Source organism: Phyllobates terribilis, unplaced genomic scaffold (genome assembly GCF_046119375.1).
Source record: "Phyllobates terribilis strain yellow unplaced genomic scaffold, ASM4611937v1 Scaffold_11__3_contigs__length_659146591, whole genome shotgun sequence".
In the NCBI taxonomy this organism is placed as follows: domain Eukaryota; kingdom Metazoa; phylum Chordata; class Amphibia; order Anura; family Dendrobatidae; genus Phyllobates; species Phyllobates terribilis.
Window position 1 is genome coordinate 479,632,215 of NW_027362771.1, and position 23,497 is coordinate 479,655,711.

A 23,497-nucleotide genomic window follows, 5' to 3' on the forward strand; every position below is an offset into this window, starting at 1 on the left:
TCTGAAAAATACGGTACTTACATAATATTCCACCTCTTATCAAATATACCGGTCCAAATTTACTTGGCTGGACCTCACTGACCTCTAATATTCTTACAAGACACAGAAGGGGTTGCATATATTTAGACATTAATTGTATATAGTCCCGTATATTACCTACCTTTACGTTCCTGTTGCGATACAGAACCCAGCACTTCAGGCCCAGTCAATTACGTGTCATTATGAAATAATAATAAAAAATTCAAGGGATTGAATGAGGCAAAGGATAAAAATTCTGTTTTTATTTCCAGTAATTTAGTGGCTTTGTTCTCTTTGGAACTGGTCAGTTTGGTCTTTTTTTGTGATGCATTTTTTTGTTACAAAAGCAAATTGCGGCTTAGTGCATAAAGGCGTCTGAAAGCTTTCCCCTCGCTCTCCGTACACGCTTACCTCCATCCGTTTTGTTAGCCTTTCTTTCTCAAGCAGAGCAAGTGACCCAGCACTGTACGTCTGTAGGAGACACATTTAGGGATTAACAGCCCCTGACCAGAAGATGACTGAACGTCTATGGACCAGACGCAATGCTCCCAGGATTATCTCTGTAGCATATACCGTCCCTGTCATTATTTAAAGTGCATTTTACACTAGAACCTTGAAAATATAAGTCCCCGAGTTGTCCTCCCATGTGGAGTCTTAAATATTTCATTCAGCCATTCTACAGTAAATTATCTTGGCCTAACAGATGCTGCACTTCCAAAAAGTGACTACTATTAATGACAGCCATTACAGTACCCATAGGGATTGTTACTAGTCACACACCGGTAATGCTACATTTCCTCCTGCGGCTTCTTACTACTACTATGCTTGTCCGCAGTTCAGGCAGTTCTGTCATTTTAGCATTCTATAAAGGAACCAGATAGATCAGGATGAGCAGCGCAATGCACGGCATTGGGAGAGAACATAGAAAATTAAATTATTAAACGATTTTTTTTTGTTTTTTTTATAATAAAATATGAGATTATTACCTTCAGTAAGCAATGGGGCACCTATGGCGGCAATCTAGAGCTTTAACTATAACATGTACACAGCCCCTTAACCATTATAAACTTGGGACGGTACTAGAAAATGGCTCATGTAGATAAATAAGTAATACCGACTTGTATTTACCGGCAATCCATTACCGCATTCATCGTTCTTGACTGAGTATGACATATATACAGTTCTTTAGAGAAAGCTGCTCTATATACATGTATTTACATATATTATCTGCCATTGTGTGTAACCTGCTATTTCCAAAGCTGACTCATCGCTGGACTAGTCCCTGTTCACATGTGTACCTTATAGGAGGATGAGTGGTATCTGGCCATACACAGTGTATACACACACATATACATATATATATATATATATATATATATATATATATATATATATATATATATATATATATATATATATATATATATATATATATATATGTATACACACAGTGACGTGTCCTATAGATACATCCTATTTGTATAAAAAAAAGTCTCCTAACGACATCATGCATATGTCCAGTGGTGCCGGCCCCCCACAGAATGGGCATATTGCAGAATGAGAGCGCTCTCGGTCATTGTCCTCATACTTCTATAACGATTGCTTATCCGACTGCTTATCCCAGAATGTCCCATGCGAGGGGCTGTGCCGCACCGGGAGGAGGTCGTAGTGGCTGGGGATGTGGCTGTTCCTCGGCAAGTCGTACGGGTTCTGCATGTAGTTGGGGATCTGATGTTGGGCGTCCTGGAGCAGGCTGAGTGACGGCTCTGTGAAGAGACAAGCGGCACATCAGGCACAGCCTTATCATAATAACACACCCTTCCTCATTCCTGCTCAGCTTGCTATGTATTGGTTTCACCTACCCCACCCCAAACCAGCCACATTGTTCTTCTACACTGCATTATACGGGTGACAACAATCCCCATGAAGGTACCTGCTGAGGAGGATGCGATACAAAGAGGCCATTTATCATTACACCATATGAGTAAAAGTGACTATTTCCATTGTGATCTTTAATGAGGGTATGCTCAGGCGCTTTCCTATCAGCCAGCACAGCAGAAGTGGGTGGCAGTGGTGGTACGCCTTAAAATTAATGTATTGTCCACCCTTGAATACCATTTTGTTGTTTTCATCCAGATAGGCTTGAAATGTCATGCTGATTAATTTCTCAATATAGCTATAAGAGTCCCACTTTCCTGAATTAAAGCTTGAAGTTCCCTGCATAGATAAAGCTTTAAACACTACCAGTTTGTTTTTTTCATACATCAATAGTGCACATGAAAATAGGAAACGTTGTAAAATATCTAATTAGCGATATCCGCTTCTTTCTCCTCCTGGACTGATCATTTTCAATATTCTCAATTCTCGGGTAACTCTGTTTTCAATGAATATAGGCATTCCCATTACTGAGATAGGAGATGGCAATTGGTGTTCGTAAAGTTCGATGGAGAACTGCAAGGATAACGTACAGCAGAATGTCTGTGTCTGCCTCAAGCTCCTCCTCCCTCCATACGGTTTTTAAAGCACCAACTGGCATCTCCTCTCTAAGTAATATGATACTCTGTCTTCACTGAATACACATTTGACTGCTCTTAATCATGAGAGTGAAAAATAAATCCAGGAGAAAGAAACAAATTTCTCTGATAAGATATATTACAAAGTTGGTTATTTACATGAGTACTATTGATTTGTCAAATAAAAATTAAAACAACTGTTGCTCTTTAAAAATAACAGCTGCCACTAGAGGGAGCTTGGAAGCTTACTGCTTACTGTGACAGTGAAATCAACAGTACATAGTACAGTATACAAAAAGCTCCCTCTGGTGGCGACTACAGGTAGCCAACTGTTAGAAAAGAAATCCCAGAAAACCCCTTTATTAATACAGGCAAAAATGCAAACTAATGCTACTTTCTTAGCCTCGTTAAAAAAATCCATACTGTTTCAGAATTACCAAGGGGCCCCATGTGACTCTATAGGACCACCTTCTGTACAGCACCTGAGATGTGACAATGTAAGGATTTAAGTTGGGCACAGAGGTGTACCGTGCGGGTTATGCTCATTCTTGCAAAGTATACTGGGTGGATATAATTCATAGCCTGAAGGAGTATTACAAGGGCAATGTAGGGACCAAAAAGGGTACTAAAAGACTGACAAATGCATTGAGAGTCAGAATAAGGTGTGATAAGAGTGCATCAATGCAACCCATGCAAGATAGAGGTACTATGTTAGCATAAGCAGAGTAATGTGTGAAAGTTTTGAAAAAAATAAGAAATAAGATGGTGGTAGCGTGATAAGGCAAATAATTCTCTGGCAGCCAGTGTAGTGGGTGGGCAGGTGTGGCATTTGTCTATGGAACAAAAGAGTTTCAGTTGGATGAAAATGGGGGTGGTAGCAGGTGGATAAAAGGGGCAAGATTAAAGTGCATAAAAAATGGCAGCCATGTGAGGGGTAAGCAAAAGTTTGTTCATCCCAAAATCTTTGTCCAGGAAAAGCTATTGTAGTTTGAAATGTTTAATGCTCACAGGAAATGAATTGGTAAGATGGAAATCGAGACACTTCATACAGAATCGCGGTAAATTTATGGAGGGGTTCATGTTATATTAGGGCACTGCCATGCGACAAGTCTATTATCAGTGAGGAGGACATGGAATCATGGAATAACTAGATGGCTGGCAGTCTAGCCACCCATGGGATCAGGGCCGGCTCCAGGTTTTTCTGGGCCCCGGGCGAAAGAGTCTCAGTGGGCCCCTTTAACACATACCACGATTCATGTTGCAGAGATACGGCGGAGAAATATATATATATATAGTACAATGCAAAGATTTCACTTCATGAGTGATATCTATTGTAAATTCCACAATAGCTCAGAAACCGGTGAATCGCTCCACACAGAATACTGGCCCCCATATAAGGCTCCATACGGAATACTGGTCCCCATATAACGCCCATACGGAATACTGGCCCCCATATAACGCTTCATACGGAATACTGGCCCCCATATAAGGCCCCATACGGAATACTTGCCCCCATATAAGGCCCCATACGGAATACTGGCCCCCATATAAGACCCCATACGGAATACTGGCCCCCATATAAGACCCCATACGGAATACTGGCCCCCATATAAGGCCCCATACGGAATACTGGCCCCCATATAAGGCCCCATACGGAATACTGGCCCCCATATAAGGCTCCATACGGAATACTGGCCCCCATATAAGGCTCCATACGGAATACTAGCCCCCATATAAGGCCCCATATGGAATACTGGCCCCCATATAAGGCTCCATATGGAATACTGGCCCCCATATAAGGCTCCATAAGGAATACTGGCCCCCATATAAGGCTCCATAAGGAATACTGGCCCCCATATAAGGCTCCATACGGAATACTGGCCCCCATATAAGGCTCCATACGGAATACTGGCCCCCATATAAGGCCCCATATGGAATACTGGCCCCCATATAAGGCCCCATATGGAATACTGGCCCCCATATAAGGCTCCATATGGAATACTGGCCCCCATATAAGGCTCCATAAGGAATACTGGCCCCCATATAAGGCTCCATACGGAATACTGGCCCCCATATAAGGCTCCATACGGAATACTGGCCCCCATATGGAATACTGGCCCCCATATAAGGCTCCATACGGAATACTGGCTTCCATATAAGGCTCCATACGGAATACTGGCCCCCATATAAGGCTCCATACAGAATACTGGCCCCCATATAAGGCTCCATACAGGATACTGGCCCCCATATAACGCTCCATACAGGATACCGGTCCCCATATAATGCTGCATGCAGGCTGTTACCCCCCACATAATGCCCCATACAGGCTGTCCCCCCCTTATAATGCTCCATGCAGGCTGTTACCCCCCACATAATGCCCCATACAGGCCCCTCCCTTTTAATGCTCCATGCAGGCTGTTACCCCCCACATAATGCCCCATACAGGCTGCCCCCCCCTTATAATGCTCCATGCAGGCTGTTCCCCCCCACATAATGCCCCATACAGGCCCCCCCTTTTAATGCTCCATGCAGGCTGTTACCCCCCACATAATGCCCCATACAGGCTGCCCCCCCCCTTATAATGCTCCATGCAGGCTGTTCCCCCCCACATAATGCCCCATACAGGCCCCCCCCTTTTAATGCTCCATGCAGGCTGTTACCCCCCACATAATGCACCATACAGGCTGCCCCCCCTCTTTATACTGCCCCATGCAGGCTGTCACCCCTCCTCTTTATAATGCCCCATGCAGGCTGTCACCCCTCCTCTTTATAATGCCCCATGCAGGCTGTCACCCCTCCTCTTTATACTGCCCCATGCAGGCTGTCACCCCTCCTCTTTATAATGCCCCATGCAGGATGTCCCCCCCTCTCTTTATAATGCCCCGTGCAGGCTGTTCCCCACCTTATAATGCCCCATGCAGGCTTGTCCCCACCTTATAATGCCCCATGCAGGCTGTCACCCCTCCTCATTATAATGCCCCAAGCAGGAATCCCCCCCTCTTTATAATGCCCCATGCAGGCTGTTCCCCACCTTATAATGCCCCATGCAGGCTGTCACCCCTCCTCTTTATAATGCCCCATGCAGGATGCCCCCCCCTCTCTTTATAATGCCCCGTGCAGGCTGGTCCCCACCTTATAATGCCCCATGCAGGCTGGTCCCCACCTTATAATGCCCCATGCAGGCTGTCACCCCTCCTCATTATAATGCCCCAAGCAGGAATCCCCCCCTCTTTATAATGCCCCATGCAGGCTGTTCCCCACCTTATAATGCCCCATGCAGGCTGTCACCCCTCCTCTTTATAATGCCCCATGCAGGATGCCCCCCCTCCCCTCTTTATAATGCCCCATGCAGGATGCCCCCCCTCCCCTCTTTATAATGCCCCGTGCAGGCTGTTCCCCACCTTATAATGCCCCATGCAGGCTGTCACCCCTCCTCTTTATAATGCCCCATGCAGGATGCCCCCCCTCCCCTCTTTATAATGCCCCATGCCTCCATACATTAAAAAAAAAAAAAAAATCAAATACTCACCTCCCTTCTCCTCACCTGCTACCTGCTGCCCGCCGCTCGCTGCTCGGCTCCGAACTCCAGCGTTGTCGGCATCTTCCCGCTCAGCGCTCCCTGTGACGGCTCAGGGGAGGGCGCGGTGTAAAGACGTCACCGCGCCCTCTGACCTGAGACGTCACAGGGAGCGCAGAGCAGGAAGACAGCTGATCTGCGGAGGCACGGGGAGAGGTAAGTATCGGGCTGCCGGGGCCCTGAGCAAGCGGCGGAGAAGGGCGGGCGCTGACACCGCTCTCCTCCGCCCATAGCCCAGCGGGGTGCGCGACCGCCAGTGGGCCCCTCTGCCTGCTCAGGGCCCCGGCATTTGCCCGGGTGCGCCGGGTGCTGACGCCGGCCCTGCATGGGATAAAAAAGGACCTGTTGCCAGGTTAAAAACGGTCAATTTTTGCTTTTATCTGATTCCTGCTGCTCCCATAAGTATTACATTTTTTTTAAAAATCTGCCATATGGTTCCAGAAATATGAGCCTTTTTGTTTGGTTCTAATTTTTATGGTGTTTATGAGGAGGTTTGGCTGACAGGACTATATGGGCAGCCTCAAACCCGCAGCGGCTCCTGATTGTGGGCACACACCCTTAAGGCAGCTCTGCATTTTTACCCTGTGAGCCACGTCCCATTGGAAAGGACCATAAAAATTAGTACTAAATAAAAGGCCCAGATCTCTGGAACAGTATGGTGGATTTTAAAAAAAGAAAAAAAAAAACTGAATTCTCAGGGGAGCAGTGGGAATAAAATAAGAGCAAAAGATGCCCACCTGTGACCTGGTGACTGGTCCTCTTTAAATGTGGTGGTCTGTGTCAGGCTCATCGATGTATGCTTAGACATTCTTTAATAAGCCATGGTGTACGCCATAGTTGTAGTTTATAGTTATTGTGGGGGAAAGCAATGGGAGTAGCAGGGTCACCCATTGTGTCCAGCAGGTGCAAATGCCACAATTCTTTTCTATATTGAGGTGTGTACATGAGGCCTTATCATCATGGAAACAATCTTAGGTTCTGGATTCTTAGTGACAGAAGAGGGAAAAGAAAGAAAAGGTCAGAGGTGAGGGCGAGTCTTTGAAACAACTTTTTCCCTAATCCAGCTTTTTGACTTTTATTCAAACCATCATAGATTTCTGCATTATCAGTACGAGAGCAATGCCAGGCTCTTATAGAATAAGGAACTTCCTTGGACAATGCAGCCTACTGTCTGACCTTATAATGTGGAAATATTGTGGCTCATGCTCTACTAGGAATAATTACCATCCTGAGCCATGTGTGAACCCCATGCCTCGGTAATGGAACCATTAGCGTATTATTAGGTTGAAAGTTCCTATGACATTGTGTAAGGAACAGGTTCACAGTGATGATCAATCTCATGCAAAATCTCTATACTCAACCGCAATAGATATATTTTAGATAAGCAATTAGGTTCCAGTCTGACCAGATCCAAAAAATTAATGCACATTTTAGGTGTTCAGTTTTCCCATTGCAGATAATTAAAAGATGATCCTCGTTTTATGCTCTTCGTGAAACTGTTCATTTGCTACAGAGGTTCCTCTGTGTATTTTTTTGTGTGTATTAAACCAAATCCTATTTGCGTTGATCTATCGTAGGGCTGGAAAATCATAGCTGTCAGGAATTAAAACTGGTAATTAGAATCACTTGTATTGGGCAATATTTCACCTGTAGCCTGGCTACGTATTAAAGGGGTTGTAAATTACACAAAAAAAGCCAGAATTTCCTAAAAAGTGGCACCACTTTTATCTGTGGGCTGCGTTTGGATTTGCAGATCATACCCATTGGGCTATGTTCACACATGTTGAGTTTTGCTGCGTATTTTGCTGCAGATTTTTCTGCAAATTTTCAGCTGCATTTTGCAGTACCAGCAAAAAAGAAGCAAGACAAAAATATATCTCATACCCTACCATAATTATATATAAATGTAAAGCAAAATTGCATAATAAATATAGGGTACTTAGTGAACTATTTTTGATCAAAAAAAGTATACAAGCCGTCCCACCAGCGGCAAGGTGACCCTAAATTGGGACAGTACCTATACTGCCTATATTAAAAACCTTACTGTATATCAAAGTTGAAGTAATGCATATAAAAGGGTAGACAAATAGGACCGGGTCCCAACTCCAGACCACCTAGGCCCGTGGTAAGCTACATATATACCAATCAGCTCAACAAAGGGCATGCCACACCCTTAAATTGCACAGAATGCAAACAAGTCAAAAAACCAGACAATGTGAACTGAGGTCTAAGATGGCAGACATACAAGAAACAGAGGCATGTTCACACTAGCAAAAAAGAAGCAAGACAAAAATATATCTCATACCCTACCATAATTATATATAAATGTAAAGCAAAATTGCATAATAAATATAGGGTACTTAGTGAACTATTTTTGATCAAAAAAAAAGTATACAAGCCGTCCCACCAGCGGCAAGGTGACCCTAAATTGGGACAGTACCTATACTGCCTATATTAAAAACCTTACTGTATATCAAAGTTGAAGTAATGCATATAAAAGGGTAGACAAATAGGACCGGGTCCCAACTCCAGACCACCTAGGCCCGTGGTAAGCTACATATATACCAATCAGCTCAACAAAGGGCATGCCACACCCTTAAATTGCACAGAATGCAAACAAGTCAAAAAACCAGACAATGTGAACTGAGGTCTAAGATGGCAGACATACAAGAAACAGAGGCATGTTCACACTAGCAAAAAAGAAGCAAGACAAAAATATATCTCATACCCTACCATAATTATATATAAATGTAAAGCAAAATTGCATAATAAATATAGGGTACTTAGTGAACTATTTTTGATCAAAAAAAGTATACAAGCCGTCCCACCAGCGGCAAGGTGACCCTAAATTGGGACAGTACCTATACTGCCTATATTAAAAACCTTACTGTATATCAAAGTTGAAGTAATGCATATAAAAGGGTAGACAAATAGGACCGGGTCCCAACTCCAGACCACCTAGGCCCGTGGTAAGCTACATATATACCAATCAGCTCAACAAAGGGCATGCCACACCCTTAAATTGCACAGAATGCAAACAAGTCAAAAAACCAGACAATGTGAACTGAGGTCTAAGATGGCAGACATACAAGAAACAGAGGCATGTTCACACTAGCAAAAAAGAAGCAAGACAAAAATATATCTCATACCCTACCATAATTATATATAAATGTAAAGCAAAATTGCATAATAAATATAGGGTACTTAGTGAACTATTTTTGATCAAAAAAAGTATACAAGCCGTCCCACCAGCGGCAAGGTGACCCTAAATTGGGACAGTACCTATACTGCCTATATTAAAAACCTTACTGTATATCAAAGTTGAAGTAATGCATATAAAAGGGTAGACAAATAGGACCGGGTCCCAACTCCAGACCACCTAGGCCCGTGGTAAGCTACATATATACCAATCAGCTCAACAAAGGGCATGCCACACCCTTAAATTGCACAGAATGCAAACAAGTCAAAAAACCAGACAATGTGAACTGAGGTCTAAGATGGCAGACATACAAGAAACAGAGGCATGTTCACACTAGCAAAAAAGAAGCAAGACAAAAATATATCTCATACCCTACCATAATTATATATAAATGTAAAGCAAAATTGCATAATAAATATAGGGTACTTAGTGAACTATTTTTGATCAAAAAAAGTATACAAGCCGTCCCACCAGCGGCAAGGTGACCCTAAATTGGGACAGTACCTATACTGCCTATATTAAAAACCTTACTGTATATCAAAGTTGAAGTAATGCATATAAAAGGGTAGACAAATAGGACCCTATATTTATTATGCAATTTTGCTTTACATTTATATATAATTATGGTAGGGTATGAGATATATTTTTGTCTTGCTTCTTTTTTGCTAGTGTGAACATGCCTCTGTTTCTTGTATGTCTGCCATCTTAGACCTCAGTTCACATTGTCTGGTTTTTTGACTTGTTTGCATTCTGTGCAATTTAAGGGTGTGGCATGCCCTTTGTTGAGCTGATTGGTATATATGTACCTTACCACGGGCCTAGGTGGTCTGGAGTTGGGACCCGGTCCTATTTGTCTACCCTTTTATATGCATTACTTCAACTTTGATATACAGTAAGGTTTTTAATATAGGCAGTATAGGTACTGTCCCAATTTAGGGTCACCTTGCCGCTGGTGGGACGGCTTGTATACTTTTTTTGATCAAAAATAGTTCACTAAGTACCCTATATTTATTATGCAATTTTGCTTTACATTTATATATAATTATGGTAGGGTATGAGATATATTTTTGTCTTGCTTCTTTTTTGCTAGTGTGAACATGCCTCTGTTTCTTGTATGTCTGCCATCTTAGACCTCAGTTCACATTGTCTGGTTTTTTGACTTGTTTGCATTCTGTGCAATTTAAGGGTGTGGCATGCCCTTTGTTGAGCTGATTGGTATATATGTAGCTTACCACGGGCCTAGGTGGTCTGGAGTTGGGACCTGGTCCTATTTGTCTACCCTTTTATATGCATTACTTCAACTTTGATATACAGTAAGGTTTTTAATATAGGCAGTATAGGTACTGTCCCAATTTAGGGTCACCTTGCCGCTGGTGGGACGGCTTGTATACTTTTTTTGATCAAAAATAGTTCACTAAGTACCCTATATTTATTATGCAATTTTGCTTTACATTTATATATAATTATGGTAGGGTATGAGATATATTTTTGTCTTGCTTCTTTTTTGCTAGTGTGAACATGCCTCTGTTTCTTGTATGTCTGCCATCTTAGACCTCAGTTCACATTGTCTGGTTTTTTGACTTGTTTGCATTCTGTGCAATTTAAGGGTGTGGCATGCCCTTTGTTGAGCTGATTGGTATATATGTAGCTTACCACGGGCCTAGGTGGTCTGGAGTTGGGACCCGGTCCTATTTGTCTACCCTTTTATATGCATTACTTCAACTTTGATATACAGTAAGGTTTTTAATATAGGCAGTATAGGTACTGTCCCAATTTAGGGTCACCTTGCCGCTGGTGGGACGGCTTGTATACTTTTTTTGATCAAAAATAGTTCACTAAGTACCCTATATTTATTATGCAATTTTGCTTTACATTTATATATAATTATGGTAGGGTATGAGATATATTTTTGTCTTGCTTCTTTTTTGCTAGTGTGAACATGCCTCTGTTTCTTGTATGTCTGCCATCTTAGACCTCAGTTCACATTGTCTGGTATTTTGCAGTACCAGCAAAGTCTAAGAGAAACCAGAATTCTCTGTTCACACATCTTGTTTTTTTTTTTTGCTTCGTGTTTTGTGACTTCTTTCAGCGTTTTTGCTGCGTATTTGCAGCGTTTTTTCACCCATAGGAAGTAATGGGTGGTCAAAAAAACGCAGCAAAAAACGCAACAAAAAATGCACCAAAAGCTGCATTTTTAACGCAGCTGTTTTCCTGCCAGAGAAAAGTTAGAAGCAGATTTGCAGCAGAAAAAAACACGCGTCTTACATGAACATCTCACTAAATTAGAATATCATCAAAAAGTTAATTTATTTCAGTTCTTCAATACAAAAAGTGAAACTCCTATATTATATAGAGTCATTACAAACAGAGTGATCTATTTCAAGTGTTTATTTCTGTTAATGTTGATGATTATGGCTTACAGCCAATGGAAACACAAAAGTCATTATCTCAGTAAATTAAAATAATTAACAAAAAACACCTGCAAAGGCTTCCTAAGCGTTTAAAAGGGTCCCTTAGTTTCAGTAGGCTCCACAATCATGGGGAAGACTGCTGACTTGACAGATGTACAGAAGGCAGTCATTGACACACTCCACAAGGTCCCAGAGTCTGGAGGAAGAGTGGAGAGGCCACAATCCAAGCTACTTGAGGTCTAATGTGAAGTTTCCACAATCAGTGATGGTTTGGGCAGCCATGTCATCTGCTGGTGTAGGTCCACTGTGTTTTATCAAGACCAAAGTCAGCGCAGCCGTCTACCAGGAAATTGTAGAGCACTTCATGCTTCCCTCTGCGACAATTTTTTTGGAGATGGAAATGTCATTCTCCAGCAGGACTTGGCACCTGTCCACACTGCCAAAAGTACCAATACCTGGTTTAAAAACAACAGTATCACTGTGCTTGATTGGCCAGCAAACTCGCCTGACCTTAACCCCATAGAGAATCTATGGGGTATTGTCAAGAGGAAGATGAGAGACACCAGACTCAACAATGCAGATGAGCTGAAGGCTGCTATCAAAGCAACCTGGGCTTCCATAACACCTCAGCAGTGCCACAGGCTGATCGCCTCCATGCCACGCCGCATTGATGCAGAAATTGATGCAAAAGGAGCCCCGACCAAGTATTGAGTGCATTTACTAAACATACATTTCAGTAGGCCAACATTTCGGATATTAAAAACATTTTTCAAGCTGTTGTTATAAAGTATTCTATTTTACTGAGATAATGACTTTTGTGTTTTCATTGGCTGTAAGCCATAATCATCAACATTAACAGAAATAAACACTTGCAATAGATCACTCTGTTTGTAATGACTTTATATAATATATGAGTTTCACGTTTTGTATTGAAGAACTGAAATAAATTAACTTTTTGATAATATTCTAATTTAGTGAGATGCACCTGTAAGTGAGTTGCAGTACCAGAAGCAACCCATTGACAATTCTTTAGTTCATACAACTAAGGACTACGCATGTTCTTCCATGATCATTACTGAACCTAGTAGCAAACACAAAATGAATTTAGAGTTCTCCATCTTAAAAGTATATAGAAAATGTGATCAATAAGGCAGAATAAGATTGAGAGGGGCCCACTGCCAAGCTTGTAAGAGGAGCCCCTGTGTAATCCACTGACAGTGCGATTCACAGATTTATTGAGTTAGATGTCTTCTGTTTTGGTCCTTAAATGGAGTTGGGAATCTCAGATTTGCAGGAGTTCCCAATAGGCTGGCTTGTCACAAAGTAACCGTAGGCTCTTCAGCCGACCTACCAAGGAACCATCCTGTGGCTTTTTGAGGAACCGACTGGTGCCAATCAAAGTGGCGCACCATTACTTTTTACAGACCCTGACTTTCTCACATCTGCAATTGTGCAATGATTTCTATACTACAACTACAGAGCTGTTCCGGACCATAACAGATTTAGTGTAAATTCACACAAATTAGGGCACAGATTTCCCATGGGTTGGGCAGGGCTAAAGTGACTGTAGTCTATGCAGCCTGCCTTACCATGCCGCTTTAGTTCTTGCAGGGACCTTCCTCTACCAGAGCCATCCCTGACTATATACCACTGCCTGGTAGGGGCGCACCAGTCACTTTGAAGTGAACACAATTACCTTTCACTGACCCTAACCTTTTGCAGCTGAAAATGTGCAATTATGTGTCCATTGTCTGATGTCTATGCTACAACCAGAGAACAGTTCCAGGCCCAAACAGGGCAATAACAGTTTTAGTACAAGTGCACACAAACTAGTCTATCATTTTCTTAAAGGGTTCTTCCCAAAATCACAACGTGGTCTTAATAATTTACATATGTAGCTTATTCATTTGTGCCAATATAACATATTGTTAAATCTGCCCTGTTTTGCAAATATCAACCCTTCAGGATGCCCCTCCAGTTGCGATTTGATCTCTCCTGCTGTAGTTCCAGTGCTCATGGTTGAGCATGCACACTAGAGTCTCTCTCAGCTGGCTTGCTGCCAGCATAGCTCTGCTGTGCCTCCACCACTGACATATGTTAGAATACACTCTATTGTTTACAGTATATGATACTATACAGTACTCTGTCTGAAGAATTTTTATTCTTCTGCCATCTACATCAACATACTGTTGCTGCATGTGTATTTTTACAGCACTTAAAATAACTGGCACAACAAAGCTGAGTCAAGCAGGGCTGAGCGGTGTTTGATGCCTGCTGCTGAGAGATAAATGAAGCAAAACTAGAAATGCCACTCTGTTGATGAATATGGTATAAGATAATCTTTTGCCACATGCATTCATAGAATGGAATTTCCAGTTGTAAATTACTCATCAGTCGTTAGTAAGCAACAAACACCTCAGCCCTGCTTTTGTCAGCTCTGCAGTGCCTAGTTATTTGATCGCTATCATGAAGCCACAGCAAAGTAGAGTACAAGACAGTGGAGTTCGGCTGGAACTCAGCTAACATTAATAATGTAAAAACACACATGCAACTATGTTGATGTAGATGGCAGCAGACCATATCTTTCAGACAAAGTTGTGTACAGGACCACACGATGCACAGAAATAAAGAGTGTATTCTAAATGTACATTAGCTTGACGATGTGCCAAATATCTGTAATGAAGGCAGCAGAAATTAACAATGTACAGCAGGGATGGAAGCCTGTGCTATTGTACACACTAAACCAGTTTGCTTCTAGCTCAGCTGTAAGTCAGCAACTCAGAGGTGAGACTAGTCAAAACCACACAATAGAGGGAGGAAGGGATATGCAATACTGAGGAGAAGCAGGGTGCTGCTGGGAAGTATAGTTTTAGTAGTATAAGAATAGGACCGTCCATCCAGAGGTGAAAAAAGACACAAAGGTAGAGGAAAGAATTTCTATGTTGGGCTTGGTTTGTATATTAACAATAAGTATACATTTACTCTGCTTTGAGAAAATTAATGTGATTTTAGGAATAACCCTTTAAATGCTGTAAAGGCACTCACTAACACTGCAATATAACATGAATGTGATAGCAGTAATTTGTACAAGCAGAACATTTGCCAGGTTGTAAACCGAAAGTTTTTCAGGCAATTTCATCCCAGACTCTCAGGAGGAGGAGTATTGAGTAAAGGGATGCTCCCAGTATTTTACCAGTCCATGACCTGGGAGGCTCTCCCAGGGAGGGTAACTTTGTGGTTTTTTTTTACCAGGACGGAAGTCCAAGAGTCTTTCCAGAAAACTGTTATGCAAGGACTGGTTCAGAGACTTACTACGATTACAGTATTGGTGAGAACTGCACTTTCCCCACTTCCAGACACCACCTCATATTATAGCTCCCCACTTAGTTCTCCCTCGGACAGAGCCACAATGTTGTTCTGGGAGCTGAAACATTCTTTCTGGGGCTATGCTGATGCTGGGCAGCTAGGAACACGGCATGTTGTGCTGGCCACTGCTAACCGGGTCACCGCCAAACACATAACTAAGGGGTAAACATGCAACCGCAAAGGGGAAAATGAAGGAAAATACAATAAGGTTGTAAGCGTAACCCCCTAAGAAGCTGATTGCCCTGGGTGTTACTGACAATAAAGCCTTCAGCTGAAAACTAATATGAGAGAAACTGGTTACTATTGTTACATTGCATTTTGAGGGTATTGTCAGGTGGCACGACCATGGCACCAAGTGTAAGATAACTCTGGTTGAGGGAGGGCGGCAGGACAAGGAGGTATGTCAGTACTTTTAAAGCCACCATTAAGAGTAAACATTAGATTATAATCAGCCAAACCCATCGATCTCAGGGGGACTGGCCAATTAAGTAATAAATATGGGGTCTCCCGAAGCCAAAGTGTTAGTTTGACAGATATCTTATCAATCAGATTTTGTAAGCGCACTAGGTTTATGAGGTATTCAGTCCTTATATTAAGGATATTCACTATGTCTATTATACACAGTGCATGCTAACTCTATTACACAAATTACAACTCTTTTTGCTAAGGGAGTAATTGAGTAATTCAGGCAATAAATAGGCTCAAGTTGGGAAAAGCTGTAAAAGCGATTCCCTAACATAAAGGAAAAAGCACACAAACATGGGTATTACATATATGTACCCCTTTTCAAGTACATGTTTGGAACATGAGTTGATATGGTTATTTTATAGTGGTATTTTTGCATTCATGTATTTTTTCTTCATTTATATGTAACATATTGTAATTTAAAGCAGTTCTGTCATCAGAATTTACAACACAAACTGCATACATCATTAACTAGGGCTCTTAGACCTGATGATGGTGGTGAATTTACTTGGGGAATCTATGTCAGAGTGACTGTATAATTCTTTTGAAGGTTTAAAATCAGTATCTGCCCACCTTGCCTGAGTGACAGCTCCTCAGTGCCCCTCCTCACTGCTGAGATCTCACACTGCTCAGTACAAGCTGCTGCTGTGGGGCTGGGTGGGCGGAGACTGAATACACTTAGGCTCCTGCACTTTTTCACCTTAAGTAAGTACACCAACACTATCAGGTTTAAAATGATCTATTTAACAATGTATCCAGTTTGTAAAGTGAAATTTGATGACACATCCATTTTAAATCTTGAGACTTAAACAATGATGAAAGGATACATGAAGCGTACAAACTAATAATGACTTTTACAAGAGACAGACTTGAGGAACCTGTCCTTAGGAGGAAGGATATGGCAGATACAGAAGGAGCAGAAAGAAGAGACCCATGATGGGTCTGGTTTATAGAAGAAAACATTGATCATGGTTTTGATGTGCAGGGAGTAATAGCCGATTGCATTTATAGAAAAAAAAAAACTTGTTTATTTTCATACACATTTCTGCAGTTGTAAATTTTTCTAAATTTTTTTGCATAAGTTTTTAAAAACCAAGGTACGATGGGGCTTTACTTGCATGATTCTGAAAGTGAGGAGAACACACTGATCACCCTACGGTTTCATAGTGTGGCCACTAAACTGACCACAAACTCTGACCACAGTTCTTGTACTGTATGACCACTGATATAATGCAGCAAATGATTGCCTTCACAGCGAGGACAGATTTACCTGAAAGAGGGCCACAATACAAATACATAAAATGGGATCTCTTCCCGGATTCAGTTAACGCAACTCTCACTGTCTCCTCTCTATAAAGGGTTCAGTGCTCATTTACAAACTCATTTTGAGAAATTGGGCAGGTAACACACCCCTTTAGGTCTCCTGGTGGCCTGTGCAGGTTCCAAAATGGATAATTATGGGAATAAACTGAAGTGGAGTTCAGTGTCTACTGCTTCTACAGGGTCTACCTTTATTATATGTATACCATGCGCCATGATAAGCAAGAATCACATACACTTTAAGCAACCTTAGGATGAGCACACTTGGTCACTTGGATGAATGTAGCAAGCAATGTCTGTCAGCAGGTCATGCAGACTGGTCTGTGTCGGCATCAAGCAAGTCTGGTGCTACAGCATCATGCACGTGTGCAGCTGGCATGGAAACTGACACTTACCCACGTCATATACATTTTTGTTAGCTTTTGATGAGGGAGGTATATCTGAGTATGGGGCATCAGTATGGACAGGTGAGGTCATTTCCACGTAGCTGTTCTCTGAGTGTTTGGAGTGCTGCGCGGGGGGGTCTGTAATGGTGGCATAAGGGTTCTCACTGCTGCTCAGAGAGCAGGTGCTGGAGCTGCACCCTGACTCTTTCATACAATCTGCAAAAAGCAACAAACACAAGTCAAAAAAAATCTGGGGGAAGAGACCGGAGCTCAGGAGGCAGCAGGAAAAATGGCAGGAAGGGGGAAGCCCTAAAGGTTAAAAACAGATGTTCACTCTAAGAGCTGGTAAGTCAAGGGCAAATATGTGGAGGATGTTAGGGGGAGGTGGAATCTGTTACAGAGCTTTAAGCACTACCTAAAGATTGACCCTGTGTGGCCGCAGTGTGTCATGCAGGAGCATGTGACAAAAATGTACATAAGTCATCTAATTATATTGTTCTATACCCAAATTTATTACCTAACAGCAGGAGCGTCACTAAAATGGGGGACGGGCAGAAGTAGCTGTGTCCTGGTGCTTGAAGCCCCTCTGCTACATACACCAGTATTAGAAATTGTACATAGTTGGTTTAGGACACTAATACAGATTTTGGATTTGGGCCCATGGTAAGTTATACTACTCACTTAAAGGGAATCTGTCAGTAGGTTTTTGTTATGTGATCTGTGGCAGCAGGAGGTAAGGGCTGAGATACTGATTTCAGTCATGTGTCACTTATTAGACGGTGTGCTGTTGTTTTAATACAATGAGTGTTTTAATCAGCAGGATATTATCTCTGCCACTAGTGCTCCCATGTATTTTGGTCTAACCACGCCCAGCACTGATAAGCAGCTGACTGTCCATATACAATGTACACAAAAAGCTGATAATCAGGGGTGTGGGCAGGGGCAGCTTTCTGAGCTCTGCTCCATGTTACATATAAAAACTCTGATTGTGTCACAATTGTTGCACCCAGTAAACTAAGTGATAAATCGTTGGAATCAGGGTCTCTGCCCGTACATTATGAAGCTCTCAGATGAGGTAGCAAAAACCTTGTGACAAGTTTCCTTTAATTACCCATAAACTTTAGACAGCTGAGGGCTTCTTCTGCCAATATCTATTTCTCACAACTTCCTAATATACATGCAATCTTAGCACTGCAACTCAGCTCCTATTCAAGTTAATAGGAGCTAAGCTGCAGTACCTGGGTGTGGCCACTACGCAGTGTATGGAGTCGTTTTGTGCCACACTGTACAATGTCTACATTCAGCCGCCACCAGAGCTTGCAACAGCTGATCAGGGGGATGCCGATTGTTAGACCGCACCAATCTGATACTGAGCACCTATCCGAGGACAAGCCATCAATATCAAAATTATGGACAACCCCTTTAAGGCTGCTGAAATTAATGGGAATTACTTGACAGAAATATATCATAGATAATTATATTCCCCAGAAAGTGATGTTTGCAGCCATAGACCAGGAAATGACATAAGAGCTATATACAGAGCCGCTGTGTATTATGTTAATATCATGCCTTATCTAGGCCTTCATAAAGCGGTCATTAATTCACTTGTCCTTTAATGACTTTAATGATAATGAGATGCTGCTTCTTCTGTCCCAGTCTACACCGCAAATAAAACAAACGAGCTGCAAACATAATGGCTCTGATTCATTAAGACCAGCATTTCCTACGCCAGTCTTAATGACAAACATGCAACAATAATATGTGCTGAATTCATTAAGAGGTGCACACCACTTAATGAATTCAACGTAACTCATCAGTGACGAGCATCTCGTCAGAAATGTTACTCCAGTCAGAGGCTGGAGTAACATTTGTGACTTAAGAAACGCCACCACTTTTGAAGAATTTGACTGGGGGGGCATAGCCATGCCCCGTCCTAGATCCTCTGAAGCTCTGGGTATTTTGACAAAGCTGATACCAAAAGTCGCAAGATCTTTGTGCAACCTAGTGTTGCGCTAAAATGTTGGAACTTTTCAAAGTGTTTTACACTAGTTTTCTGGCATAAACACTTTGATGAATTGAGGCCAATAAATCAGCTCAGCCAGTGAGGAAACTGCAGTCACCTAAAAACAGCAAAACTTTGAAAAAAATCGTTACTATATATATCTATCTATATATATCTATATCTATATATATATATATATATATATATATATATATATATATATACATATATATCTTTATATATAGATATATAAAACTCAATTGAAATATGTAATTTTCTGATGAGGCATTCTTTTTAAAGGTGTCACTTTTGTTGTTTTAAGGGTTCTTTGACATCCCCAATTATATCTACTCCTATTTAATTGTAGAAAACACATTAAATGCAGTTCTACATATGAGCTCATGTACTGTGTCTAACTAGAGCTGCAAATTAGGAGTTTAACTAAAAATATGTGGTTTAACCAACAGAGAATTTTACATTATTCTAGTTAGCGTGAATCTGTAGTCACACTTGGCTGAGCCAGAAGAATGGAAAAGAAATGTTTGTGATCTGTTTTCATATACAGGGGAGAAGTGAACTACTTTAAGCCATGTAACATTTCTATAGGGGTTCCATTATGTAAAATATGTAAATTGTGCAATTAGAGTAAATCCAAGGCCTGACGTTTCAATGCCCTGCATAGACAGTCCAGGGAAGGCTTGGTGTTAATGAGGACCTTAAAGCGGGATTAATGAGAAGCAGTGAATGGGTGGATAAAGCAGCATGCATGGGATGAGGGATGAGCAGGACAGCTCTGTTTAGAGGCAAGGATGTGAGCAAGCAAAGAGTGGCACACACAGGCAGAAGGAAACAGAGGCTTTCTGTGTCTGTCCCTTCCCAATATAACAGCATGACTGTCCAGTTGTGTCTCTGCCAAACCACTGGCAAGCATCCATATACAACATCATTAAGAAAGACAACATCTATTGCTTCCAAACATACATGAACAGAATACTCATTTTCACAAATACAAAGAGTAATGCATCGTAATAGCGAACACATCCCAATATACACGTATACATTTATGAACAAATACAAAGAATATGTCTATAAATGGTGCTTGATCATGATGTTTTGTATTGACCTGTAATACTTGTCCATTATAGGAAGTAAGGTTAAAGTACCACTCCAGAGTTTTTTTGCTATTCTATCGCTGGAGTGGTGCCACTAATCTAAGTTGCACTCTGCACTTAGTTTCATGCTCACCAGCCACCGTCTTCTTCTGTTATCGGCGCCGCTCCGATCGGTCTCCAGCAAATTGTGATCTGCTGGATCTCTCCAGTGTTAGCTGGGCGATCTAGTGGTCACTACTCAATGTAAGTTTATGAGAGGCAGAACGAGGCTCCCATAGACTTACATTGAGAGCTTGTGACCATTTCCTCTGACTTCCCGTCAGTCAGAAGTTATGGTCACAAGATGGCGGATCATGACCGAAGTGAGGCGCCAGGAACAGCTGAAGACTGCAGCTGTTAAAGGGGTTGCCCACTACTAGGACAACCCCTTCTTAAACTAAATGTTTGGCCCAAATAAAATAAAAAAACTATACTCCCCTCCTTTGCCAGCGTCGTTCCAGCGGTGTCGGCACTCGCTGTCCCGGGGCTGTGATGCGGTGGAATGACACATTATGCTCAGCACCCAATCAGCGCTGGTGTCACTGTCTCCGCCTTCGGACAAACTGAACATGAAGAGGAAGTCATATCAGCTGCAGCCTTGACTTCCTCTTCATGTTCAAAACGTCCAAAGAAGGGGACAGTGACGCCAGCGCTGATTAAACACCGGGCTCATGTGTCATTCCACCGCACCAGAGCCCCAGGATCGCGGATGCCGACACTGCTGGAACGGCGCCGTCACGGGAGGGGAGTATAGATTTTTTTATTTTATCGGGGTCGAACATTTAGTTTAAGAAGGGGTTGTCCTAGTAGTGGACAACCCCTTTAAGTACAAGACTAGGGTCAGGCAACTTAGATTAGTAGCACCACTCCAGCGCTGAAATAAAAAAAATGCTGGAGTTGTGCTTTAAGTTCTCACAATGAGTTTTTGGTAAGTTTCTGGAGCTGCATACTTTCGCTGTGCAAAAAATACAGCGTCTTACAGTTTCAACAAAGTGTCTGGGATTTGTAGAAAAACCCACGCCCACTGTGCTTTTTTTTTATGTTGTTTAAATTGACCTGCAATAAGTTTTCGAAATCTGCAACATGTAAATTTTTCTTGTTTTACATACAGGTTTTCAACACAGAATTGTATTTGATTAAAAAAAATCAGTAGGTAAAAAAAAAAAAACGCTTAAGCGTTTTTAGTGCATTTCCGCACTAATCTACACATGACTGGATCAATAATATTATGTCAAAGCCAAATACCAGGCATTGTCAAAAACAAAGCAGCTAAATGTAAAACATGACATACCAACAAGAGACAAAAAACTCAGAGTCAAAAACGCAATTAAAATGCATGTAAAGAAACGTACTAAAAAAATGCAATAAAAAAATACAGGTAACCAAAATTACTTGTATTTTACAGGTACAGAAATGCTGCAGAAAAATCTGCAACTTCAAAAACTCACCAAATACTCATCATGGGAATATAGCCTTAGAGGAGACTCCATGGGTACATTACATAAACTGTAGCAATGCACTGTGCTATATGATGCATCACCCACATTTTCTTGTATTACACTAATATAACTATGCTTGGTATTATCATTAACGTTTTTTTCTTAGGGTCTACTTTTCTAAACATATAATACAATTTTAATGTGTTTAATCCAGAGTTTGTACCCTATGGTGCTTTACTGTAGGTCAGTTAGATTTTTTTTTACTCATTAGCTAGCTCATGGTATTTTTATGTAAATTAAAGAATATTATAATTGTATTTATTGTTTTAATATTTTAAACATTAGTTGCATATTTTAGAAATATAAAACCTTTAAAATAGAAGTATTAAGCTGTTCAATGTTACTATATCCTCAAAATACTGGAAATAAATACATGCCAAGACATTGAAGAGGTTTTCCGTTTTCAGGAAAGTGGAGTTCCCAGGTGCAGTTTGTAATAAAAAAAACAAATTGTGCTTTATTCATCCTCTCCAGGTCCAGCAATGAGTTTCTGCTGATGTTCCCAACATCTGTTGTTTTCTGCAGTGCTGACCGTCACATTGACAGCACTGCAGCCAATCAGTTCATGCAGCAGCTTGTGCCGATGATACAGGCAGAGACAGTGAGCACACGGATTGGCTTCAGTGCTATCGCTGCAGACAACAACAGACCATGGAAGCAGCAGGGGAGACTCAACGCTGGACCCGGGCAGGGTGAGTAATGGGCAGTTTGTTTGTTTTTTTACAACAAACTGCGCCTGGGTATAGAGCTTTCTTTTTAATTGAGATATATATATATACAGTCGGTACGGAAATATTCAGACCCCTTTTAATTTTTCACTCTTTGTTTCATTGCAACCATTTGGTAAATTCTAAAAAGTTCATTTTTTTCTCATTACAGTACACTCTGCACCCCATCTTGACTGAAAAAAAACAGAAATGTGGAAATTTTAGCAAATTAATTAAAAAAGAAAAACTGAAATATCACATGGTCAAGATCACTGTGGCTGCGCTCCAGAGATGCAGTAGGGAGATGGGAGAAAGTTCCACAAAGTCAACTATCACGGCAGCCCTCCACCAGTTGGGCCTTCATGGCAGAGTGGCCCGACGGAAGCCTCTCCTCAGTGCAAGACATATGAAAGCCTGCATAGAGTTTGCTCAAAAACACATGAAGGACTCCCAGACTATGAGAAATAAGATTCTCTGGTCTGATGAGCCGAAGATAGAACTCTTTGGTGATAATTCTAAGCGGTATGTGTGGAGAAAACCAGGAACTGCTCATCACCTGCCCAATACAATCCCAACAGTGAAACATGGTGGTGGCAGCATCATGCTATGGGGGTGTTTTTCAGCAGCAGGGACAGGATGACTGGTTGCAATTCAAGGAAACATGAATGCGGCCAAGTACAGAGATATCCTGGATGAAAACCTCTTACAGAGTGCTCTGGACCTCAGACTTGGCCGAAGGTTCACCTTCCAACAAGACAATGACCCTAAGCACACAGCTAAAATAACAAAGGAGTGGCTTCAGAACAACTCTGTGACTATTCTTGACTGGCCCAGCCAGAGCCCTGACCTAAACCCAATTGAGCATATCTGGAGAGACCTGAAA

The 23,497-nt window shown here is 41.7% G+C and overlaps 1 protein-coding gene across 6 annotated transcripts in view; it reads right to left on the reverse strand.

Moving 5' to 3' along the window:
• Positions 1–261: 261 nt before the first annotated feature.
• MEGF11 (multiple EGF like domains 11) overlaps positions 262–23,497 on the reverse strand; it is a 752,211-nt gene continuing 728,975 nt past the window's right edge. For 5 of the 6 annotated variants that reach the window (XM_073653441.1, XM_073653443.1, XM_073653439.1 and 2 more), the window contains 2 exons: positions 17,265–17,471; positions 262–1,784 (listed from right to left, as the gene is read on the reverse strand). In XM_073653441.1, the coding sequence (XP_073509542.1) occupies positions 1,609–1,784; positions 17,265–17,471 (383 nt within the window). In that variant the 3' untranslated portion in view covers positions 262–1,608. The remainder of the gene's footprint in view (positions 1,785–17,264; positions 17,472–23,497) is intronic. The other variant, XM_073653444.1, reaches the window with a different exon arrangement.